Source organism: Gopherus flavomarginatus, chromosome 12 (genome assembly GCF_025201925.1).
Source record: "Gopherus flavomarginatus isolate rGopFla2 chromosome 12, rGopFla2.mat.asm, whole genome shotgun sequence".
Classification (NCBI taxonomy): Eukaryota; Metazoa; Chordata; order Testudines; family Testudinidae; genus Gopherus; species Gopherus flavomarginatus.
The window spans coordinates 5,993,304-6,018,423 of record NC_066628.1 but is presented as its reverse complement, the minus strand read 5'-3'; the positions used below and the strand labels follow the sequence as shown (position 1 = coordinate 6,018,423).

Sequence of the window (25,120 nt, the reverse complement as noted above, 5' to 3'; positions counted from 1 at the left end):
TTAAGCATCCAATTTCTGCAGTGGGGAGGCAGTGCTGGGGATGGAATTGGACCTAATTTCCTACCCACCTCTGATACCAATGTGGGCAGCGCAGGGAATGAATCTTGCCTGGGGAGGAGGAGAATCTTGAGTCCCAGAAGAGAGAACAACCAAGGTTGCAGGTATTTTCTCTTCCCCATTCTATGCTCAGCCTGCAGAGCTGCAACAAGGTCTCAGCAGCCAGACCAGAGTCACGGATCGGCTAGAGGTGGCCTGCTCCCAGTGGGAGGAGCTGAATGTCACCGATATTACTCCCATCAGTCAGGGTTAGCACCGCACGGATTCTCTGAAGTGTAATACACTGACCTGAGCAAACTTTGTTGGAAACATCTTTTCTGTGTGGAAAAATGCAGATCCACTCACTTCCAAATGTTTTGTGCAAACTTTGTTTCATTGAATTGTTTCAACTGACCCCTTCCAAAAAAAAATAATCTGAAAACCAAAATATTCAACATTTTCAAATCAAAATTATTTTGGGGTTTGAAATTTTTTCAATTTAATTTTAAAAAAGACATTAAAGCCACTCAAAATCCTAATGAAATGTTTCATGTAGCACAAGAGTTCAATTTGAAAGGATTTTTATTTTCAACTTTTCCATTCCCCCCCACCACCCCCAAAATGTTGGAACATCTTGTTTTGGGGTCAACTCAAGATGACTTTTTTTCTCTTTGAATTACCACCTCACTGAGAAAGCCCTTACCTGCCCAGTTCTAATAATAAGCACTGAGCTCCAAGCAAAGCTTTTCCGGTAGCCGCAGGGTGGCATTAACGAGCTTTCTCTTGCAGGTGGATCCTCTGATGCTTAATGAGGGCAGAGCTGTCCCCAAAGCTTCTCCCGCAGTCAGGGCAGCGGTAGGGTCGTTCTCCCGAGTGGGTTCTCCAGTGCTGAGCCAGGTGTGAGTTCTGATTGAAGCTTTTCCCACACTCGGGGCATTTATAGGGTCGCTCTCCTGTATGAGTCCGGCGATGGGTGGTCAGGGATGAACGGGCCGTGAAGCCCTTCCCACAGTCAGCACACTTGTAGGGTCTCTCCCCGGTGTGGACCCGGCAGTGCTGGGCCAGATGGGACCTCACAGCAAATCCTTTCCCACACTCGGCACATTTGTAGGGTCGCTCACCCGTGTGAGTCCGGCTGTGCTGTGAGAGGTGGGCGCTGCGGGCGAATCCTTTCCCACATTCAAGGCATTTGTAGGGTTTCTGGCCCCTGTGGGTGCCCTGATGCTCCAGGAGGTTGGAGCTGACATTGAAGCTTTTCCCGCAGTCAGGGCATTTGTAGGGTCGCTCCCCTTTGTGCAGCCGCTGGTGGGCAATCAGGGCTGAGCTCTCATTGAAGCTCCTCCCACACTCCGTGCATTTGTAGGGCTTCTGCCCTGTGTGGATCCTCTGATGTTTAATGAGGTTGGAGCTGACATTAAAGCTCTTCCCGCAATCGGTGCATTTATAGGGTCTCTCTCCGGAGTGGATTCGCTGATGCACCACCAGGACTGAGCTGACCCGGAAGCTCTTCCCACATTCGGGGCATTTGTAGGGGCGCTCGCCTGTGTGGCTCCTCTGATGTGCCACCAGGCGGGAGCTGACCCCAAAGCCCTTTCCGCAGTCAGCGCAGCGATAGGGTTCCTCTCCTGAGTGTGTCCCCTGATGCTGGGTCAGGTGAGCCAGCTGCCTGAAGCCTCTCCCACAGTGAGGGCATATGTAGGGGCGCTCCCCAGTGTGGATCCTCAGGTGGGCACTAAGGGTCGAGCTCCGGCTGAAGCTTTTCCCACAGTCAGGGCACTGGTGGCATTTCTCTGCCTTGTGGGTGCTCCACTGGGCATCAGGCTGGGCACTCTCAGTGAATCCTTCCCTGGACCCATTACCTTCCCCTTCTCTCCACTGCACCCAGAGTTGCCTTACATCTCCTCCTTGGAGAAAAGATTTATCCTCTCTCCCCCCTGGAAGATTTCCTTCCTCCTCTTTCCCCCACCCACCCTGACACTCACTGGCTTCTCTCGGGCAAATGTGCCCCTCTGCTTTCTCGGCTTCTGCTGACTCAGGGCTTCCCCACAGCAGGTTTGCCTCCTCGTTCACACTTGTTGCCATCCCTGGTTTACGGAGAGACTCCACATATAAGACATTTCCCCCCCCAATCGGGGGGAGGAAGAGGGCAAAAATAAAAAATTCCTGTGTGGAATTCTCTGCCCCGTGTTATGCAGGTCAGGTTAGATGATCCCTTCTGGCTTTAGAATCTATTATACCAAGATAATGTATTGGGATGGTTTTGGCCAGGTTCCCCCCAGTCCTTCACCACAGGGGACCCATCCTGCTTTGCTTCCCTTCCCATCTCAACAGGCAGAACAAGGGTTGGTAGCTGCTTTCAGGCAGAAAGGGTAAAAAGCCCTAGGCAACATTTGCCCTGAAACTAGGACAGACATTTGCAACACCTCTCAGGGATGGTCTAGATAGTACTTAGGCCTTCCCTGAGTGCAGGGGACTGGACTAGATGATTTCTCGAGGTCCCTTCCAGTTCGGTGATGAGCTACCTGAGAAGGGCAGACCTGGGAAAGCTCACAAGGGCTCAATGCAAATCCAGGTGCTGGGCTTCTCTCCCAGATGGTCTCTGAGCTGGTTTAACTGGTTCTTCACCTGGGCTGGTGCCTCCCCTGGAGATCCAGTGCCCGTAGCTCTTCCCCGGATCCATGCAGGTCAGGTTTAAGGATGGGGAATCCTGCTCAGTGGAGAGAGAACAGGTGAGATCAGGGTTGGCTACAGATGCCTGGAGTCCCTGTTACACAGGCAGTGGGATTTTAAACCCTGCCCCTATGGTTGCCAGAGAGGATATGTAACATGAAGCAGATGGGAAACACACATGGAGATGCCCTTTCGCAAAGCCCAGCATGTGGGAGCTGATGTGCAGTGGTCCAAGTAAGGGATTCAGAGATCTCCACACAGGTGGGAGTTAGTGATTCAGCCCAGCACAAGGATTAAATCTCTTGGCCATTTCTATCCCCCTCCCCTCCCGCCCACTGACTAGAGAGCCCTAGAAGCCTGGCCTACTGCTCTCCCTGGGTATGTCCTCAGAACAAAGAAAGAGATGTGTTCTTAACTTGGGTGAAAACAGCTGCAAACAGCAACTCGGCTTTTGACTGTGGTTAACAGTTCAAGTGGCACCCCAGGCTTTAGGAACAGAATGTTCTCTGTAGCTGTTACCAGTAGCAATGGTAAACAAGCTGTGTTTGATTAGGGTCATGCTTGAAAACAGGTTTCACTTTCATGTTCTCAAAGTGTATAACACCCTGTAGCTACCCAGTTAACCCAAAAGTATCACAGACAGAGAGAGGTGGTTGGGTTCTAATTGAATTTTCAAGGTCATTTGAAATTGAGAATGAATCTAAATTAAGAACACAACTCTCTTCCATGGGAGACATTGCCTCAGGTTATTAAAAAGGATTTGCCCCCACCCCCGACACTCTAATGCCATGATTTGCTTCTCCCTTTGCTCTCTGTAATGGAACCACTCCAAGGCCTGGTTACACTTAAGAGTTAGCTTGGTGTAGCTATGTCAGTCAGGGGTGTGAAAAAAACCTTATGCCAACCTAAGGCCCTGTGTAGACACAGCTGTCAATGGAAGAATGCAACTTGGGGAATTCCTACACTGACAAAACCCCCTTCCGTTATTGCAGGCTGCATCTACGCTACAGGGTTATGCCTGTGTAGTTACGACGACGTAGTCGAGACGTATCCCCAGTTTACATCAGTGCAGTTGAGATCAGAATCAGGCCCCAACTGCTACACAGGCCCAGCCTGTGTAAAGGACTTGTCTATATTAGTTAGTTAATTGACTGCTAATTAGCACAACATTATTAACATGTTGTAAAGGCTGTCCCTTAGGGGCATTTCCCAGGATACAAACTTGGCATGGTTTAGGCTGCTGGTGTGCTGAGAACACCACCTATCACGCTGACTGCTTTTACTTCATTGTTTTCTTGTGTTCATCTGTCTCGTCTTATACGTAGGCCTAGTCTACACTGGAAGAATTCTTCCAGGATAAGCGTGTCCACACAGGAAGCTATTGTGGGGTATCCATTCTGGTCAAATTCCTCATGTAGACAAACCCTTAACCACAGCCTGCTGACCTGATACTGATCACAGCCTGTCCCTGTCTGCACTGACTACAGAGTAGTCCAAGATCATGTTCTAACAGTGCCCTAAGACAAGCTCGGAGGGCTTCTGAGGGATCTCTCCAGACCAAGCCAGATCATGCACTGGACTAAGAGTTTCCTTGTCAAGAACCCTCAAAGGACAAGCTGATGTTCCAAGGCAGGTGCATACCTAGTACAAGTCACCACCTGGCCATGTATCTATCCCCCCTTCTTTTCTCTCCACGTCGATGCAGAATTGATCTCTGCATCTGAGGAAAAGGTTGGAGAAATCAGGTTGAAAAATCAGGGGCTGCAAAAAAGTTACAGTGATTTGATTCAGCTCCTCTGCAACTTCCCTTCTTCCCCCAGCACTTGGAGTGACTCTTAGTTATTAATAGAGTCCCGTGACCCTAGTATATAAGCACCTCACAAACTTCAGTGCATTGCCAGGGCTTAAATTCAGCTGGAGCTGACTGGAACAGAGCTCTGGTAATTATTTTCAAATCGGAGGGAGTCCCAGCATCTTTTGTGGGGCAGGGGCCCTGGGAAAAACTCAGGGAGAATTTAAGCCCTGTGTATTTCCCATTGCTACACCTCTCGGAAGTGGGCAAGATTTGTAAAGGAATTTTGGCATCTAATTCCCAAAGTCACATGCAGCCTATGATGGAGCAGGGAACTCCTGAGCCTCAAACTGGTGCTGACCCAAACTGGGCCACCCTTCTTGTGTCCTAATTCTCCTCTCTCTGCTCCCCCTAATCTCAGGAACCACGGGATCAAATGTCCCCAAATTCACACTGCTAACCCTACCCTCAGCCCTCATTACGCACAGCAATTTTAAAGACAACCTGAGCACCTGTGTGGATTTTAGAGCACTTGGAAAAATCAGCTCTTTGACAAAACCATCTAGCCATATGTGACACAACTCTGCCTGTACGTACTTCACGGCCTCCGTTCATCTGTCTCCTGCCTGTCTTCCTCTCCGACTGCTAACTCACTGGGGCAATGATTTGCGCCACACAATATTGGAGGGGCCTGTACGCTAGGCACGGTACAAACTCCACCCCTACTCCTGCAAAGACTCTAGCCCCAGCATCTGTTAACTTTACGTGAGTCTTTGCAGGAGTAGGGCTGGAGTTATGCAGTGCCTCCCACAACGGAGTCTTATTGACCGTGACACAGGGGTTCTCAAACTGGGGGTCATGAGGTTATTACATGGAGGGGTCACGAGCTGTCACCCTCCACCCCAAACCCTGCTTTGCCTCCAGCATTTATAATGGGGTTAAATATACAAAAAAGTGTTTTTTAGTTTATAAGGAGGGTTGCACTCAGAGGCTTGCTACGTGAAAGGGGTCACCAGTATAAAAGTTTGAGAGCCACGGCCGTAGCACAAATAATTCAAATTGGCTTACCATTCCCTCGCCACTGGGCATTAGGAGGAGAGAGAAAAAGGACATTTTCTCTGATGTTTTATGCATTTGTGCAGGTAGGGTAACCAGATGTCCCAATTTTATAGGGACAGTCCCAATTTTGGGGTTTTTCTCTTATACAGGCACCTCTTACCCACACATTCCCGTCCCAATTCTTCACACTTGCTAGCTGGTCACCTGATGTGCAGTGCTTGGACACTGAGGAGATAATCACTCGAGAGCAGTGGGTCTCAACCTGTGGGCTGCTGGTGGCGAATCAGCACACAGCTGTGGCCTATGTGCCATCCTCAGTGCCATGGGGTAGTATATGTATTGTGTGGATGGGGCCCACTTAACATACAGAGAGCTGCATGTGCAGCCCACAATGGTAAACGAGTTGAGATCCACTGCTCTAGAGGGATGGTAAACAGATAAATTAGCAGACTAGAATCAATGGAAAATAATTAGAGCGAGGGATCCATCATCGATCAATAAGGATCAAGAGAAAGAACCAAGTGAATGGATCTAGGAGTTGGGAACCTCTCTTCCCATTTATGGCTCCTGCTCTGGTCTCTCCCGCTTGGCCTGGGAGGCTAATTTGTAATGAAAGAGGTGCCGGGGCTCTGAACTGCCAACCCCAGAGGTGCTGGGGCTCTGAACTGCCCGGCCCAGAGGTGCTGGGGCTCTGAACTGCCCGGCCCAGAGGTGCCGGGGCTCTGAACTGCCAACCCCAGAGGTGCCGGGGCTCTGAACTACCCGGCCCAGAGGTGCTGGGGCTCTGAACTGCCTGGCCCAGAGGTGCCCTGTCAGGGCTCTGAACTGCCCAGCCCAGAGGTGCCGGGGCTCTGAACTGCTTGGCCCAGAGGTGCCCTGTCAGGGCTCTGAACTGCCTGGCCCAGAGGTGCTGGGGCTCTGAACTGCCAACCCCAGAGGTGCTGGGGCTCTGAACTGCTTGGCCCAGAGGTGCTGGGGCTCTGAACTGCTTGGCCCAGAGGTGCCCTGTCAGGGCTCTGAACTACCCAGCCCAGAGGTGCCCTGTCAGGGCTCTGAACTGCCCACTGGCTGACCCATTCCCATGGCTCTTCGCTTGCGGGACCGGGAATGTCTGCCGGGGATGGCCGCAGCTCTGGGACTGGCAGAGACATGGAAAGCAGAGTGGGGTGGGGGGATGAGATTGGGAGTCACTTTCCTGCCCAGCCCCAGCTCTTTCCCCCAGGTCTCCCCATCACCTGCAGGCTCCGGCTCAGAAGCTGGTGTCGGCAGAGCCCGGGGAGCCCCAGGGGGCTGCTTCCAGCCACCGGAGAAAGTCCCCAGCTGGGGTGGGCACAGAGGGGGCTTGGACGAAGGTCTCCCTTGGTTCACACCCCACTGAGGGCGCAGCAGCTGCTCAGCCGCAGCTGCATCCGTCTCAGCCAGGAAATTTGTGCTGAACCGAAGAGAAAGAGAGACACGGAGCGAGGGAGCCGCCTCCCCTTAGCACAGCCAGAGCCCTCTGGTGGGGACAGCTTCGGAGCTGCAGCCAGAAAAACCTAACGCTGGAAGTAGGGACTGTATTGAAGCCACCGCTGAATGGCAGGGCACGTCCTTCTGAGCCAACAGGTGATGCTTTTTCCATGAGGAGCACAGGCATCGCCAGACTGGCTCAGCCTTGAGGTCCTTCCAGTTCAGTCTCTGCTAGTGATCGGTCCCAGACGAGGCAGAGGAAGGGCTCAGAAACCTGCAGTAGCAGATGTGAGGTAATAACAAATAATACCATGCGTTTAAACCGCTCTTTTCCATTGCCTGTCAGCTTGGGCTCTAATAGTTAGAGGCCCTGTCCCAGCCATCCTGACACTTTTGGGGGGGCGGGGGGGACTTGGCATTTGCCATCAGTTGGCAAGAACAAACGGGACAAATGCATGGTTTGGCCAAAAAAAACGGGGTGCAATCCCTAGCGGGGTGTGGAGGAACATGATGGGGGGAGGGGGAAAGCAGCAGCACCACCCCCGCGTGGCAGGGAGAGCTCAGGAGAGCAGCTTGAGATGGGATGGCCCCATGTGCAGGCGGCTGGCAGGGGATCTCAGGCTGGCCCTGCATGTGGGGAAAGGGAGAGGGGGCCTTGGGCCAGCCCCACTTGCAGGGGTTGACGGGTGCTCAGAGCAGCCCCGCACACAGGAGGGAGGGGGCCGTCGGGCTGACCCCAGGGGGTGTCCAGTTTTCCCTTTGGGAAAATATGATCACCGTATTTCTTAGCCAGAACCATCATAACACTGGCTACTCTTGATCTCTGTATCCGTATCCATGACAGGCAGACCAGGGAGCCCATGGGAACGCCACTGCCCAGCACGATAGGATGTGGTCTCCACACACCTGCAGCCTCATTGCTGTCAAGCATTTTGCAGGTCCCAGGGCACATGAGAGGCTTAAGGAGGGTTTTGCAGGAGGCTAAGTGAGTGTTAACAGGGTGAACGCACTAACCCAGGAGATGGTTTGCGAATGGAACAGGTGGGTGATGGGGCCTGCACCATGTGGGCCTCCCCAAAGTCAAGAGTTGCAGCAATCTGAGAGTTTGCACCTGCCGGCTGGCTCCAGGGCAGGGGCTGGGACCACATCTGTGTTGAAAGGAAGTCAACGCGGGGGCACGGAGCTGTTAACACTCATGGACGGATCCTTTCTGGGTCGTGGGTCTGTCCCGGGGAGGGCATAGGGTGAGCAGATAGCAAGTGTGAAAAGTGGGGATGAGGGTGGGGTAATAGGTGCCTCTATAAGACAAAGCCACAAATATTGAGACTTTCCCTATAAAACCAGGACATGTGGTAACCCCAGGAGGAGCTAGGGAAGAGGGTTTCCTGATCTGCCCCCACTAGAGGGCTCTGAGTTACAGCACAAAGCAAGGCTGGGCTACTTGCTCTTTCTCTCCCTTGGCCACGAGTTTCCTGCTATGATCTGATCAAGAGATGACCGGACTTCCTGGATTGGACAGGGCTGGCACAGCTGGAGGGAGACTGAAGGAGCCCTACAGCTGAGAGTGGGAACTGGCCTCTTAGGGCAGCCTTGGAACAACCGCAGGTGATGGGGAGACCCGGGGGGAAGTGCTGGGGCTGGGCAGGAAAGTGACTCTGCACCAACTACCCCATCTCTGCACCCCTCTCCGGCAAGTCCCAGAACTGCTTCCCTACCTGACCCACTCTGGGTCTTGGCTACTGGAGAGCAAATGCCCCAAGGGCATAGGCCAGGGATCATATCTCTGAGCTAGAGGGGAAAGGGGGAGAGATCCCACTGGGCCACAGGAATAATAAGTGGAGAGGGTGGTTCCCAGCTGCCAAACCCACCCTGATCTGCTCCCTGCATCATCCCTGGCCTGATTGGCTTTCCTGGGGACAAGGTGTCAGTGTAGAGAGAGGACAAACCAGGTCTGCCTCTCGTTAGTCACAGGTCAGCCTCAGGGAAAGAAAGTCACAGAATATTAGGGTTAGAAGGGACTTCAAGAAATCATCTAGTCCAAACCCTTGTTCAAAGCAGGACCAATCCCCACTTCCCTAAATGGCCCCCTCAAGGATTGAACTCACAACCCTGGGTTTAGCAGGCCAATGCTCAAACCACTGAGTTATCCCTCCCCCCATTTTTTTAGAAGATTAGGGTTGGAAGGAACCTTAGAAGGTCATCTAGTACAACCCCCTGCTCAATGCAGAACCAATCTCCAGACAGATTTTTACCCCAGTTCCTGAAATGGCCCAATTCCTCCACAGCCACTCCTTGGAACCTGCTCTAGCTGGAGTGCACTGCCGCACGGACGGATAACTTTGGGCTGAAATTGTGAAGCCAGTTGTCCAGTTGCTCACAACAGTGGGTCTCAACGGGGGTACGTGCCTCCCCCCCTCCCATGGGGGTACTCAGAGATCTTCCAGGGGGCACATCAACTCCTCTAGATATTTGCCTAGTTTTACAACAGGCTACATTGAAAGCACTAGCAAAGTCAGTGCAAACTAAAATTGCAGACAGACAATGTACTTGTTTACACTGCTCTATAGACTATACACTGAAATGTAAGCACAATATTTATATTCCAATCCATTCATTTTATAACTACATGGTAGAAATGAGAAAGGCGGCAATTTTTCAGTACTAGTGGCTGTGACACTTTCGTATTTTTATGTCTGATTTTGTAAGCAAGTCATTTTTCAGTGAGGTGAAACTCGGGGTACACAAGGCAAATCAGACTCCTGAAAGGGGGACAGGAGTCAGGAAAGGTTGAGAGCCACTGGTTTACACCACACTCAATGCTACTTGCTGGGACTCAACTCTGATCCAGCCTGGCACTGCTTAGGTTCATCTTTCAGGCTGAAAGTCTCTGCCCAGGGCGTGAATTTAGTTTGGCAAAGTTTCAGGATAAAACCTCTGAGCCTTTTCCTGAGAAGCAGCCGGGGTAGCGGGTCAAGTTACAACCTGCGTCAGTATTTCAACACTTCCGTCACCTTGGGACAAAAAATTTTATGTTTGGCACTAAGAGAATTACCAAGTGAGACACCTGCTCTCTGTTGGCTCATAAATACCTGTTCTGCTGTAGCTTTGCTGTCAGAGCTGAATAAAAGATTGTTGTGCAGACACACTGAATTTTTTTCCCTCTTTGATCAGAATTGTTTCCTCACTTAGGGGGTCAGTTTCGTGGACACTCACAAACAGATTGATTCTCAGCGTGTCAAGGGTCCCACATGCAGGCTAAACTTCTTAGCCTTTGTTTTGAACAGGGGCCGTGGAGATGAGGAGAATCACGTTTTGCCATTTTAAAAGTGTTGTCAGAGTTTGATCAATTCCAGCACCTTTGGGGCTGGAAATTTTACATTTGACAGAGAGAATTCCTAGGTCAGGCGCTTTCCCCTCCGTCGTTTGGTGAAACTCTGTTTGGACACCGATATGTTATGAGAGTTGAGTCAATGTCTCTTGTGCGGGAACACGGATTATTTCCCCCTTTGATAAGGTTTGTTTCCTTACGGAGGAGCTGAGCCCGGTAATACGCACACCCACTTGTTTGGGACTGTGTGAACGGTCCCATTAACATTGTTTAATTTAATGAGAGAGTTTGAAAATATCTCAGGCCTGGTGTGGGAGTGGTGTTGTGCTGGAATAAAAAGACAAAGGCCAGGATCTTTAGATTCAGGAGCCTAAATTTAGGCTCCTGAATCCATACTCAGGCACCTGGGTAAGTGGCCTATCGTCAAAAAGTTCTGGGAAGTCAGAAATGAAATCCAGTGACACCCGCTCGAGACTTATAAAAACCGGGATTCTTATTCAGGATACGGCTCGAGGAGGATGCTGTTTTTAAAAAATCACATTTTGTGTGTTACATCCAAATTGAGTCTTGAGTTTCCATTTGCAGGGAGCACGCAAAGGGGAAATCAGTGCAAAATGGACTAAAGCTGCTGCTGAAACATCCCCATTTCCGCTTCTCGCCTGACAGGCTGCAGAAGAACATCCATGTTTCACTCCAGGTCGTCCTGTCCTCCCAGAGGGCAGGAAAAGGGAACGGCTGCAGCAAAGGCAGTGACCTTCGAGGAGGTGGCTGTGTATTTCACCGCAGAAGAGTGGGCTCTGCTGGACCCCGCTCAGAGAGCCCTCTACTGGGACATCATGCAGGAGAATTATGAGAATGTGACCTGGCTGGGTAAGTCACTATGGACATTTCCAATCTACGCGGGATGCAGATCCTCGCTGGCAAACATAGGGCTGGGATCTTCCCAGCATCTTCTGTGTAACAAGGAAACCGGGACTCTGTAACCAGCCCTGATCTCTCCTGTTCTCTCTTCCCCATGGCAGGATTCCGCATCCCTTAACCTGACCTGATCTCCCATATGGAGCAAGGGAAACAGCTGTGGGTGCACCAAGCAGATATTCCCTCCCTTTCCCCATCCCCTGTGCCATGGTATCAATGCTGAAGCTCCTGAGTTGCCAGCTGTGGGGAGGAGTTTGGGGAAGATTCAGCTATTGACTGTTCAGTTGATCCAAAAGCCTCTGCCTATGTGACAAACCCTTTGCTGATCCCCTTTTCCCAGGGAGTGACTCATACTGGGTTTTCTCCTTTCCCCAGCAGGTGATGGGACAACCAGTGAGAACGAGGAGGAGAATCCCCAGCAGGGAGGTCCTGAGTTGGCAGAACCACCTGTGAGGTTCGTGGGAAGGTCCAAGGGGAACGTTTGCCACGGAGAAGCTAGCGAGAGTCAGGGCAGGTCGGAGAAGCAGTGGGGAAACCTGCCCGGGGAGAGAGAGGATAAATCCTCTCCTGAAGAGGGATGTTTCAAGAAACTCACACAGCTCCTGGACCTTAAGAGGAAGTACAACAGAGGATCGGGAAAAGCAGGCGCTGAGCGTGGGCAGAGCTCACGAGAGATGTTCCATCTGGGAACCCCCCTGGAAGAGGCATCCCACGGATGCGGGGAAAGCCCCTGGCAGAACTCGGTGCCTCCACAACATCAGAGCGCAGCCCTCACTATCCAGCAGAGAATCCGCTCAGAGCAGAAACCCTGCCAGTGCCCCGACTGCGGGAGAAGCGTTGTTCGGAGGTCGACCCTCAGGGCACATCAGAGGCTCCACACGGGAAGGAAGCCCTACAAATGCCCTGACCTGCACAGGAAACCTTTCCCGCATCCAGAATCCAGGAAACACTTTGCCGAGAATTCGGCCCAGACAAAACACCAGCAGTTCCACCCGGGAGAGAGCCCCTATGCATGTCCAGACTGCGGGAAAGGATTCAGCCTACGCTTCAACCTCGCGATGCATCGGAGGGTCCACACGAGCAGGCGTCCCTTTTTGTGTCCTGACTGTGGAATGGGCTTCAACCTGAGAGCCAAGCTCACCATGCACCAGAGGGCCCATGTGGGGGAGCGACCCAACTGCACTAAAAGCTTCAGCCGGTGAGCACCCCTGGAGCAGCCTGGGAGAGCGCATGCGGGGGAAAGCCTCGTGTCTGCACCAGCTCTAGGAAAAGATTCATCAATTCCTTTGCTCTGATTGAGCACCAGAGGGGCCACATGGGAGAGAGGCCTGACAAACACCACGAGGGGGAGAAAAGCTTTAGCCAGTGCTCCAACCTGGCCCAGCGCTCTCCAGCCCCAGAGGAGGGGCCCTGCTGCAAAGGCACAGGCCTGCCAAAACATCGGGCAGCAGAGAGACCCTACCGCTGCCTCGACTGCGGCAGGACCTTCAGCAGACGCACCAATCTGCTCTCCCACGGGTGTGGCTACACTGACGAGCAGCCCTACAGGTGCTCATACTGCGGGAAGAGCTTTAGCCTGCATTTCAACCTTGCGATGCATGGGAGAGTCCATGCTGGCAAGCAGCGCAATCCATGCTCCAACTCAGGCAGCAGCTTCAACCAGAGGTCCTACCTCATGGTGCACTTGAGACTCCACGTCAATCAGTCTTCAGAGGAGCAGGTTGGAAAATAGGGTTCTCTTTTGGGCTTTTTTTCCCTCCTCCATGGAAAATTTTAACTTTTCAAGGAAATTTCTAATGCAGAAACATTTTGGCCAACAACGGAAATCTTTGCTGCAGTGCCTCATCAGAGTTGTAGTTCACACATGCTCCCATTCTCCTCTCTAGGCCCGTCTCCCTGGTCAGCCTGCCTCGCCCATGATACACTACGGTCTCTGCTCTTGATTTCAATGGGACTTAGGCACTTCTCTGTGTTATATTCTGGGCATACATGCTGATACATTCAATAAAAGCATAAATCCTCCCAGTGGAAGGTTGCCTTGTAACACAACTTCATTTCGTAGAATTCAGTAGGGCTTACACAGAACAAACCAAAAACAGAGAGAGAGACAAAGCAGGCTGCTCTCTGAGACCGAGAGGAACAGCTCACCCTTGCACTAAGCTGGCTTTCTGCGGCCTGACTCTGACTGGAAGCTTCCCTAGAGCCCCTAGCCTGCTCGCAGGACCAGAAACCCCCACCACACCTGAAGTGCTAGCTTGCCCTCCCAACGCAGTCCTTGATGCACCACAATCTGTATCTTGAGGTCCTTAGTGGCTGACAGTCAAAGAGTTTACAATTCAAAAGACAAGGGGTATGTCATAAACAGATAGTTAAGGGTTAATATCTCTTTTACCTGTAAAGGGTTACAAGCAGTGAACCTGGACCACCTGACCAGAGGACCAATCAGAAGACAAGATACTTTCAAATCTCGGTGGAGGGAAGTCTTTGTTTTGTGTTGTTTGTTTGTCTGTTGTTCTCTCTGGGTTCTGAGAGTGACCATACGTACCTACAGGCTCTCTAATTTTCTGTTCAGGTAGTAAGTACAAGTAGAAAAGCCATTTAGTCTTTTTGATTGTTTTCTTTATTTGCAAATGTGTATTTTGCTGGAAGGATTTTAACTTGTATTTGTGCTGGGGGGAAGGCTTCTCTCTAGTGTCTATAAGCTGAAAGACCCTATAACATTTACCATCTTAATTACAGAGACAACTTTTACTTTTTTCTTTCTTTTATTAAAAGCTTTTCTTTTTGTAAGACCTGATTGATTTTTCCCCCTTGTTAAGGCTCAAGGGCATTGAGTCTGTACTCACTAGGGAATTGGTGGGAGACAGGGAGAGAGAAGGGAGGGGGAAGGTGGAATTCCTCTGGTTTTAGATTCACAGAGCTTGAATCTGTATTACCTCTTAGGGAGGGGAAAAGAGGAGGGGGGGAAGGTGCATTCCTCTCTATTTTAAGACTCAAGGAGTTTGAATCACAGTGATCTTCCAGGGTAACCCAGGGAGGGAAAGCCTGGGAGAGGCAACGGTGGGGGAAAGGGTTTACTTTCCTTGTGTAAGATCCAGGGGGTCTGGGTCTTGGGGTCCTCTGGGAAGGTTTTGGGGGGACCAGAGTGTACCAGGCACTGCAAGTCCTGGTTGGTGGCAGCACTACAAGATCTAAGCTGGTAATTAAGCTGGTAAAATTCATGCTGGTACCCCATCTTTTGGACGCTAAGGTTCAGAGTGGGGGTTATACCATGACAGGGTAACAGGTGGATGAGGCAAACCAGCAGGTTGGATGGGAGGTGGGGAAATCTAATGGGATGTGCATGGTCCTCAGCCAGCTGGGAGCAGACCACACAGCTGCAAGTCTGCAGTCGCCTGTCTCCACCACTGCAGAGGAGAGGCATGAGCCAGTGGCTTTGCAGATGAAGCCTGGGAACTTTCCCCCACTTGCGAGGAGTGGCCGGAGACCAAGCACAATTAAGAGAATTTTCTCCCTTTCAGGGAGAAATTCAGGGGCTGGCTGTTAATACCCCCCGGGGGTTCCACTGACTGATACAGCAGGAATGGGTATTAAACCTTGGCTTGTGTGTCACGAGGTGGAACCTCACCCGGCTCACTCCCAGGTTGGACGAGTTGGATTGACTGCACAGATACATTTGAATCGGCCCCCTCCGAAGGAAGGAACCTGCATGAGACAAGCCCCACCCGATGGGCTGGGAATCCAGATGCCCCCTCAGTCTCCAGCACTGAAGCCAGAGAGTGACAAGGACTCTGTTACCTCCCCAGGCATCCTCTTTATCTGCCTTATCTTGCATGGAGATGACAGACTGTCTGCCCCCCTCCACCATGCACCACCTCCCAGAGGATAATTAAAGTCTCAGCTGGGATCAGCATCCCTAACCCTGCAGAAACCAGCCTTTTCCTGAGATAGCAGTTGCCAGCAGAGAATAGGGTGACCAGATAGTAAGTGTGAAAAATCAGGATGGGGGTGGGGGGTAATAAAGCCACAAATATTGGGACTGTCCCTATAAAATCGGGACATCTGGTCACCCTAGCAGAGAAGGGGTTAACACGATGACACCCTGTAACCACAACAGCTGATTTCTTAACTCCCGCTAAACCCTGACCCTGGGATTTCTTGAGTAGTGGGGTCATAGTGTCTTCGTGCTTTTCCATCCCCTTAGAACAGCTGCGGTGGCCCCATGGGCTTAGTTCTGCCTGAAACAGGCCAGGCTCTGGGCTGCGAGTTGCGGGGGCGTGATGGGTCATTGGGGTCCTCCCACTCCCAGAGTCCTGTGCCCTGAAGGAAGAGGAGTCACCCCAATGGGCCTGGATTGGGCTGAAACAGGGCCTCTGGGAAAGTCTCTCTGGGATCGGAGTCTTGAACCCTGGATCTTGGCTGGGCTTGGCCCTTCCAGCCCTGCAGGGCCCTAGGACCCCAGGTCCGAGCCCCAGATATTTGTGTGTAGATGGACGGGGGGGTTGGACTCAAACCTGAGTCTGCACCTGGGCTTCCACTGTGTAGACACCGCACTAGGGATCCATTTGGTTGCATGTTTCGTTGCTCCTCTAGGCCAAGTGAAAAGCACCCACTGCAGGCTCCTTGCATAGCTCCAAGCTCCCCATGAGCTCCCATCCTCCTCATGCTCGATGTTTGTGTGCCCTCATTCCCCGTTGCCAGGAAATCTGTATGCACCCCCCATCCTGGGTAGGCTCTCCACCCCCACACCATTCCCATAGAGAGACAAATGCCATCCAGTCAAATGTTAGACCATGCTGTGCTCAGCCAATTAATGACCCACCTGGGCTGGACAACATGGACGTCAGCAGCAGCAGAACACGAACAGAGCCCAGCTGTCCTGGGCCCAACCCACCGCCTTGACTGCCGGACCCTGCTGCTTAGTCCTCAATGTGACGTCCCATCTTCCCCACTTGGTTATCCATCCCCTCCCTGATCCCTGCTGCTGCCCACCACCTCCCAGAGAAGTTAATTAGAGCACCGAGGAGCCCTTCTGATGGCGTAGCACCGCACTGCGCTAGGTGCTGTACAGGCACAAAACAAACATCCCCTACCCCCAAAGGGACAGCAGTCAAAGAGCCAGTTGTCGCAGCTCAGGGGTAGGAATAGCTTGGTGGTCTGAGCATTGGCCTGCAAATCCCAGGTTTGGGAGCTCAATCCTTGAGGGGGCCATTTAGGGAACTGGGGTAAAAATCTGTCAGATTGGTCCTGCTTTGAGCAGGGGGTTGGACTAGATACCTCCTGAGGTCTCTTCCAACCCTGATATTCTATGAACTGCACCTCTCTTGCCCCTTAGCAACTCAGCGAGGACACCCACTTTCAACCTTCCACCCTCCGTGGCCAGCACCTGTCTTGGCTCTGGGTCTCTCTCCCTTCTAACTGGGGTGTTCCCAGGCATAGATGCCAACTGTGTGGGTGCTTCAAGACTCAAGCACCCCCTGAAAAAAAATAGGGAATGCCTCAGCACCCAGGGCCGGATTAATCTTTTGTGGGCCCTGGCACTCTGCCCCTGTTCTGCCCCTTCTCCTGAGGACCCACCCCTACTCTGCCCCTTCCCCCAAAGGCCCTGCTGCACCCCACTCCGCCCCTTCCCCCTGAGGCCCTGCCCTGCCTCATCTCTTCCCCCCCAAGGTCCCACCCTGCTCAGCCTCTTCCCCTGCAGGCCCAGCCCACTGCTCACACAGGATGGGAGGGGCAGAGAGAAGCATCCACCGGCAAAACCAAAAGTCCGAGCCTGTGTTCCCAGGCCAAACGCTACCCTGTGTAATTCCCAGAACAGACAGACTGCCTAACATGGGTGGTGGGTATAATACGTGAGGGGAGGTTGCCGACGAACGCCAGTTACGGGGTTTGGCATGGGAAGTTTTTGCTTATTATTATGCCCCATGCAGGTTCCGGGGCGGCCGAGGAGGCGATGGTATGTGCTATTCAGCTTCCTGGATTCATCAGTAATCTCCTTGACTCCAGAGAGATTACTGATGAACCCGGGAAGCTGAGTAACACATACCACCCGCTCAGCCGCCCCGGGAACCTACATGGTGCATATCAAAAGCTCAGGTTCTTCTTCCAGAAGAGAAGAGGCAAGAGTTTTTCCCACAGAGCGACTTGGGGTCTGGGGAGGTGCAGCGCAGCTTGGGAGACTCCGGCTGGCCTGGGGCTCCTCTGAGCAGGGAGGGGACTCGGCTGCTCCAGGTGGGGGAGTGTGGGCACTCAGGCCATGGGCGGAAGGAGCAGAGGGAGGCTCCATCCGTCACCTGTGTTGCCTAAACGGGCCCACTTGCTTTCCCGTTCCGGGATTGTACCCAATGGAATTGCCCAGTTATAAAGGTACCAGACAGCACTTCCTGTGTAAGCCTATTTTATTCCACTGCAGAGAAACAGTCAAACTGATCACAGAGCCTACACGCCTGCAAATAAGCTCTCCAGATTTGACCCCGACCCTCATGTGGGCTCTGGTAGGAGAAATCCTTCAGAGCCCCCACCAAAGGGGGCTCGTGCCTTCAAGCTCATCATAGCTTCAGCTCACAAGCCCGCCTCTGACACGTTTAGCTCACCCTTCATACAGTCCAGGGGTTGCTGAGCTGGAGTTTCCAGGTGCAGGTAATTAGCAGACAACTGGTTTCTTTCCCCAGGGCTTCCCTTCCAAAGGGTGGCATGCATTCTCCTCACCCGCAGAGATTTCCTAGAAAATCCGCTTTACCCTCATTGCAAAAAGTTCCTTCCAAGGGCCGTGTATGTCCCAGCAGTTGTATTATTCTGGTCTTCTTGACAATGGAGTTCCAAACAACTCCACTGGGCACAGAAACATTTGCATTTTTTAACTCCATTTGCATGAACCCCAGAGGTGTTAAACCGAAATTCAGTAAGGTTTGTCCGGGATTTCACAGGTTGTCGCCGTAATTGTCTCACCTGTATCCAAGGGTAACAGCCAAAGGTATTGCCCAGCCCTTAATCAGCTGGCCCAGTGTGGACTCTCTGGTGAGCTGTGAGACTGGACCTCCAGCTGAAGCTCTTCCCGCAGTCGGGACACGGGTAGGGTCGCTCACCCGTGTGGACTCTCTGGTGTGATTTGAGGTGGGAGCTCCGGCTGAAGCCCTTCCCGCAGTCAGGACACGGGTAGGCTCGCTCACCTGTGTGGATTCTCTGGTGCGATTTGAGGTGGGAGCTCTGGCTGAAGCCCTTCCCACAGTCGGGACACAGGTAGGGTCGCTCACCCGTGTGGACTCTCTGGTGAGCCGTGAGGCTGGAGCTCTGGCTGAAGCCCTTCCCACAGTCTGGGCACTTGTAGGGCTGCTCACCCGTGTGGTTACTCCGGTGGGCCAGCAGATCCGTGCTCCGGCTGAAAGTCCTTCCGCAGTCAAGGCAGCAGTAGGGTCTCTCTGCTGCGTGGCGCTCCGGCAGGGCCGTGCTGTCCATGCGGCTGCCGCCGTGGTCTTGGCCGAGTCTCTCTCCTGAGTGGACCCAGGCATGCTGGGCCAGGTTGGAGTGCTGGCGGAAGCTTTTCCCACACACCTCACATTTGTAGGGTCTCTCCCCGGTGTGGATCCGCCGGTGCTTGATCAAGGTGGAGTTCTCCGTGAATCTTCTCCCACAGTTGGCACAGACGTAGGGCTTTTCCCCGGAGTGCGTCCTCTGGTGCTGCACCAGGTGCGCCCGCCATCTGAAGCTTTTCCCACACTCGGCGCACTGGTAAGGCCGCTCCCCTGTGTGGGTGCGCCTGTGTTGGAGCAGGGCGGAGATGTCACCAAAGTCCTTCCCGCAGTACGTGCAGATGCAGGGCCGTTCCCTGCAGTGGATCCGGCTGTGCTTGGCCAGGTAGACGTTCTGGCGGAAGCTTTTCCCGCATTCAGCACATTCATAGTGTCTGCCTTGCAGGTGGGTCCTCTCATGCTGCACCAGATGCACCTTCTGGCTGAAGCTTTTCCCGCACTCGGCGCATTTGTAGGGTCTCTCACCCGTGTGGCTCCGGCGGTGAGTGCTCAGGGCCGTTTTGGTCGTGAAGCCCTTCCCGCAGTCAGGACATGGGTAGGGTCGCTCACCTGTGTGGACTCTCCGGTGCGATTTGAGGTTGGAGCTCCGGCTGAAGCCCTTCCCGCAGTCAGGACACGGGTAGGGACGCTCACCCGTGTGGACTCTGCGGTGAGCCGTGAGGCTGGAGCTCCAGATGAAGCCCTTCCCACAGTCTGGGCACTTGTAGGGTTGCTCACCTGTGTGGGTGCTCTGGTGGACCAGAAGGTCCGTGCTCCGGCTAAACGTCCTGCCGCAGTCGAGGCAGCGGTAGAGTCTCTTTGCTCTGTGGCATTCCGGCAAGGTCGTGCCATCAGGTCCCTCCTGGTGAGACAGGTGTGAGCGCAGATGGACGCTTTCCCTACACTCAGCACTTCGATGAGGTCTCTGCCCCGAGTGGCAGCGCTGGTGTTTGCTCAGGTTCCAGGTCTTGACAAAGCTCTTCCCGCAGTCGGGGCACTTGTAAGGTCTCTCTCCTGTGTGGAGGCTTTGATGTGCCATGAGGGTCGACCGCCGACCAAAGCTTCTCCCGCAGTCGGGGCACTGGCAGGGTTTCTGCCCCGAGAGGATTCTCTGCTGGATGGCGTGGGCTGCACCGGGGCTGGAGCTTTTCCCATCCTTGTGCACCGTCTGATGTCTCAGAAGATGTGATCTCCAGTGGAAGCTTTTCCCACAGTGCAGACATCGATGGGGGGTCCTGCTCAGATGTTCTGGAGGCACCAAGCTCTGCTGGAGGCTTCGCCCGCACCCGTGGGATGCATCTTCTGGGAGGGTTCCCGGAAAGAGCATCTCTCGTGAGCCCTGCCCACGTTCAGCGCTTGCATTTCCCGATCCTCTGTTGTGCTTCCCCTTAAGGTCCAATAGCTGTTTGAGTTTCTTGAAACATTCCTCTCCAGGAGAGGATTTACCCTCTCTCTCCGCGGGCAGGCTTCCCCACTGCTCCTCCAACCTGCCTTGACTCTCACTAGCTTCTCCGTGGCAAATGTTCCCCTGGGACCTTCCCGTGAACCTCCCATGTGGTTCTGCCAACTCAGGGCCTCCCTGCTGGGAATTCTCCTCCTTGTTCTCACTGGCTATCTCATCACCTGCCGGGGGAAGGAGAGAACCCAGCATGAGTTACTCCCTGCACTGGGGAGGGAGAGGCCCTGGGGAAAGGGGATCGGCAAAGGGTTTGTCACATAGGCAGAAGCTTTAGGATCAGCTGAATACTCAGTAGCTGAATCTTCCTCAAACTCCTCCCCACAACTGGCAACTAAGAAGCTTCAGCATCGACACCATGGCACAGGGGATGGGGAAAGGGAGGGAATACCTGCTTGGTGCACCCACAGCTGTTCCCCTTGCTCCATATGGGAGATCAGGTCAGGCTTAGGGATGCGGAATCCTGCCACGGGGAAGAGAGAACAGGAGCGATCAGGGCTGGTTACAGAGTCCCACTTTCCTCGTTACACAGAAGCTGCTGGGAAGATCCCAGCCCTATGTTTGCCAGCGAGGACCTGCAACCCAAGTAGATGGGAAACGCCCATAGTGACTTACCCAGCCAGGTCACATTCTCATAATTCTCCTGCATGACGTCCCTGTAGAGGGCTCTCTGAGCGGGGTCCAGCAGAGCCCACTCTTCCGCGGTGAAATACACAGCCACCTCCTCAAAGGTCACTGCCTTTGCTGCAGCCATTCCCTTTTCCTGCCCTCTGGGAGGACGGAACATCCTGGAGCGAAACACGGACGTTCTTCTGCAGCCTGTCAGACGAGAAGCAGAAATGGGGATGTTTAAGCAGCAGCTTTAGTCCATTTTGCACTGATTTCCCTTTCGCGCTCCCTGCAGACGGAAACTCAAGACTCGGACGTAACGCGCAAGACGTGATTTTAAAAAATACCATCAAAAGTTCACCTCCTTGAGCCGTATCCTGAATACGAATCCTTGTTTTTGCAAGTCCTGAGCGGGCATCACTGGATTTCAGTTCTCAGTGCCCCAAGCTTTTGATAATAGGCCACTTACCCAGGTGCCTGAATATGGATTCAGGAGCCTAAATTTAGGCTCCTAAATTTAAAGATCCCGGCCTTTGTCTTTTTATTCCAGCACAACGCCGTTCCCACACCAGGCCTGAGATATTTTCAAACTCTCTCATTAAATTAAACAATGTTAATGGGACCATTCACACAATCCCAAACAAATGTGTGCACGTTACCGGGCCCAGCTCCTCTGTGAGGAAACAAACCTTATCAAAGAGGGAAATAATCTGTGTTCCCGCACAAGAGACACCGACTCAACTCTCATAACATATCTGAGTCCAAACAGAGTTTCACCAGACGACGGAGAGGAAAGCACCTGACCTAGGAATTCTCTCTGTCAAATGTAAAATTTCCAGTCCCAAAGGTGCTGGAATTGGTCAAACTCTAACAGTTTTAAAATGGCAAAATGTGATTCTCCTCATCTCCATGGCCCCTGCTCAAAACAAAGCCTAAGAAGTTTAGCCTCAAATGCTCCAAAATAAATCCACTCCAGGCATGGACTGGGGCCCCCACTGGGCTTGGTGCTGTCCAACCACAGAACCAAAGGCTACTCCCTACCCCACAGACCTTCCTGTCCAAAAAGACCAGACAGACACAGTGTGCGGAAGGGGTACAACACACAAGCGGAGCAACAACGTGGTGGCGGCAAATGGGTTGCTGGGTTTTTTTGCAGAGGAGGAGTCAGTTAGGTGGGGATCGGCTAAATGGAAAAGGAAGAAAAGGGAAGGTGGTGAGGAATAGAGGGGCGTGGAGCGATGCTGAGATGAAGAGACTGTGTGTATGGCTTAGGGATATAAAAGGTTAACTGGTTAACCAACCTTAACCATTAACCAAGGTGGCCCTATGCAGGGCTGGCAGGAGGGATCACAGCCCCAGCCGTGCTGGCTGGAGCAGCCCCAGCTGCGTCGGGCTGGCCAGCCAGACGGACCCCAGCCCCGGTTGCGCTGGCAGGACCCCAGCCCCAGCCGGGTCAGAGCGAGCCCCAAGTGTCCCTCTCCCTCCCCTGCGCTAGCCCCCTGAGCTAGCTCAGTTAAAGGTTAACCAGTTAAATGATATAATTTTAATAGTTTAACTGGTTAACTTTTTAAACCAATATTTATATCCCTAGTACGGCTACACTACATCCAGCTGTTGCATTGCAGCTAGGCTGCCGCTTCCTACATCCCTGGAACGTTATCTTTGTTTTGGTGTGTCCCCCCCCCCCCAATCGCGGTCGTCCCTCCATCTCTCCGAGAGGCGGCAGCTAAATTGGGGGATTAATCCTTCCATCAGCCTAGCCGCGTCCGCACCGGGAGTTACTTCAAGCTCAGTACGGTACTGAGGGAGTGACATTTTTTCAGTGTAGACCAGGCAGGAGGGGAGTGGGAGGATTGGTGCAAACAGCCAGCAGCACAGGGCAGAGAAAGTCCTAGTGCAGATGCCAAAAGTTCTCGGAGGGCTAGGTCAAGACACTCTGTGCCGACGGGAGAGAGAACTCTTCTGTTGGCATAGAGTTACCACCAGGCTCATAATTGACTGGCCTGGCCAGTTTTTTTATGGATTTGCTAGTTGCCAGAAAAATAATTTAATCTGCCAGGCTTTTTGTTTGTTTCTTTCTTTTTAACATGGGTCTAAAGATTTTCATTTTATTTTCACAGTACACTCGGCTATCCACTGTTAAAAGTTTCTGTGTCCAGCTAAAGGTGCAGCAATGTTCCCATCTGTATTTTCCCGCAGTTTAAGCAACAACAGATCAAAACTGTGGAAAATACGGCACCTGTCTGGCCATGCAGACACAAGCACGCTGCAGAAGTGTGAGAGAGAGGGTATGAGCGGGGCCCTACCAAATTCACAGCCATGAAAAACGCAGCACGGACCATGGAATCTGGGCTTTGGTGTGCTTTTACCCTATGCTATACAGATTTCACGGTGGACACCAGCATTTTTCAAATTGGGGGTCCTGACCCAAAAGGGAGTTGCGGGGGAGGGGTCACAAGGTTATTTTAGGGGGGGTGCGGTATTACCACCCTTACTTTTGCACTGCTGCTTTCAGAGCTGGATGGCCAGGAAGCAGCGGCTGCTGGCTGGGTGCCCAGCTCTGAAGGCAGCACCCTACCAGCAGCAGCGCAGAAGTAAGGTGGCAATACCATACCACGCCGTCCTTGCTGCTGGCGGCAACTCTGCTGTCAGAGCTGGGTTCCCAGCCTGCAGCCACTGTCTCCAGCCTCCCAGCTCTGAATGCAGCATCCTGCCAGCAGCAGCGCAGAAGTAAGGTAGCAGTCCCACCCCCCGCCCCCAACAGCTCCTTTTTGGGTCAGGGCCCCTACAACTACAGCACCATGAAATTTCAGATTGAAATAGCTGAAATCACTAAATTTAGAATTTTAAAAATCCTATGACTGTGAAATTGACCAAAATGGATCATGAATCTGGTAGGTCTCAAGGCATGAGTCACTCTAAGTGACCCTTGAAGGGGGGTGGGGGTTGTGGAGTTGCCTCATGGTTGGGGGCTGCGTGCTGGATATTTTATGGGGGGGGGGCATTTCAAAGGTGTCCGCATAATAATTCCACCTCCCCAAGAGACTGGCAACTAGGTGGCCCCTACCTGCAACGTAGCCTAGTGCCCTCAGAGTAGGGGGGGCTCTTCTCCACATGGGGTTGCTGGGCTAAGAGTTGGCCCCAGATGGGCCCTATTTTCCCTGGATAGAGACTTTCCACCTTACAGGGGTGCGGGAATAATTTGTACAAGCAAACAGCAAACCCTGCAGATGATGAGAACCCCTTCGAGCCAGGGGGTGCGGGCAGCCCCATAGTCCCAGCGCCTAGGAGGGAAGCCCCCTGACATTGCCCCCTGCCCCCCCCAGCACCCCGCCGGGGACTCAGCGGGCAGGGCCAGCAACTGGCTTCGCCTCTCTCCGCTCCTTACCTCGAGCCCAGGCGAGCCAGTCTGCCCAGGGCCGCTGCAGCGATGGATCCGGGCAGGGCTGGGAGCTGGGAACCTCCGTCCCCTTTCCTTGCTCCGGCCGCCCCTCCCCTCTCAGTCGCCCCCCTGCAGAGCCTGGGGCTGGCTCCAGAGCCCCCACCCGGCTGGGCACAGAGGGGGCTCTGCGGAGCGGTTTCTCCGGCTCCCCCCGGGGTCGCTCCCGAAGCGGCTCCCTGCTAACCCGGGCAGTTCAGCCGCCGATCCGCGGCTCACAGGAAATGGGAGAAAGGCAGAGAGGCAGCAGGATCCCAGCCCCGAGCGATACACCAGAGCCCTCTGGAGGGCACAGCTGCAGACCCCTCGCCCCACCACCGCAGCCAACAGGGGCAAAGCAAGCGGGGCTGGCTGGTGGGAAAGCACCCCCAGGCCCCAGCGCCAGGCGGGGCCGCCCAGAGGATTCAGGGGGCCTGGGGTCTTCGGCCGTGGGGGGGCCTCCGCTGCTGAATTACCACCACGGACTCCGAGCAGAGGAAGCTCCGGGGGCCGGGGACCCGTCAGACTTTTCCAGGACCCACCGAGCGGGTGAAGGATCCCGCTCCAGGGCCTCCGAGAAACTCTCGTGGGAGCCCCTGCGGGGCCTGGGGCAAATTGCCCCACTTGCCCCCCCCCTTCTGGGCGGCCCTGCTCCCAGGGACTTCCCCCTTGGGCAGCCGGAGAGATGCCCTAGCTAGATGATAGCCCAGGTAGGGGAGGTGAGAGCTTTGACTGGACCAGCTTCTGTTGGGGAGAGAGACGGGCTTCCCAGAGCCCTGCCTCGGGACTGGGGAACACCGCAGAGCGCACAGCTCAGCGCAAGGCAGGACATACTGGCCAAGATTAGGGGCTTTCAAACCTTAAAAGACCCTTTCAA

General features: G+C 53.4%; 2 protein-coding genes across 10 annotated transcripts; one reads left to right on the top strand and one right to left on the bottom strand.

Moving 5' to 3' along the window:
* Positions 1 to 433: 433 nt before the first annotated feature.
* LOC127033373 (zinc finger protein 585A-like) lies at positions 434 to 24,291 on the bottom strand. The gene is made up of 5 exons (XM_050921410.1): positions 24,214 to 24,291; positions 20,832 to 21,035; positions 20,608 to 20,679; positions 18,289 to 20,383; positions 434 to 1,780 (listed from the first exon to the last, which is right to left on the bottom strand). The coding sequence occupies exons 2-5, from the start codon at positions 21,001 to 21,003 to the stop codon at positions 805 to 807; spliced, it is 3,315 nt and encodes a 1,104-aa protein (XP_050777367.1). The 5' UTR covers positions 21,004 to 21,035; positions 24,214 to 24,291; the 3' UTR covers positions 434 to 804.
* LOC127033331 (zinc finger protein 3-like) lies at positions 3,736 to 17,422 on the top strand. 9 transcript variants are annotated; one of them, XR_007769057.1, is made up of 4 exons: positions 8,426 to 8,611; positions 10,920 to 11,204; positions 11,357 to 11,411; positions 11,631 to 13,283. XR_007769057.1 is itself a non-coding variant. In XM_050921348.1 (3 exons), exons 2-3 carry the CDS (start codon positions 11,018 to 11,020, stop codon positions 12,452 to 12,454), a joined length of 1,014 nt encoding a protein of 337 aa, XP_050777305.1. In that variant the 5' UTR covers positions 3,736 to 4,339; positions 10,920 to 11,017; the 3' UTR covers positions 12,455 to 13,283. The 9 variants fall into 9 exon arrangements, 4 of the variants coding, with proteins under 4 accessions (XP_050777305.1, XP_050777306.1, XP_050777304.1 ...); XR_007769056.1 differs by having other exon boundaries at positions 8,452 to 8,611; positions 11,628 to 13,283; XR_007769055.1 differs by lacking the exon at positions 11,357 to 11,411 and adding an exon at positions 14,869 to 17,422 and having other exon boundaries at positions 8,462 to 8,611; positions 11,628 to 12,972.
* Positions 24,292 to 25,120: the final 829 nt, after the last annotated feature.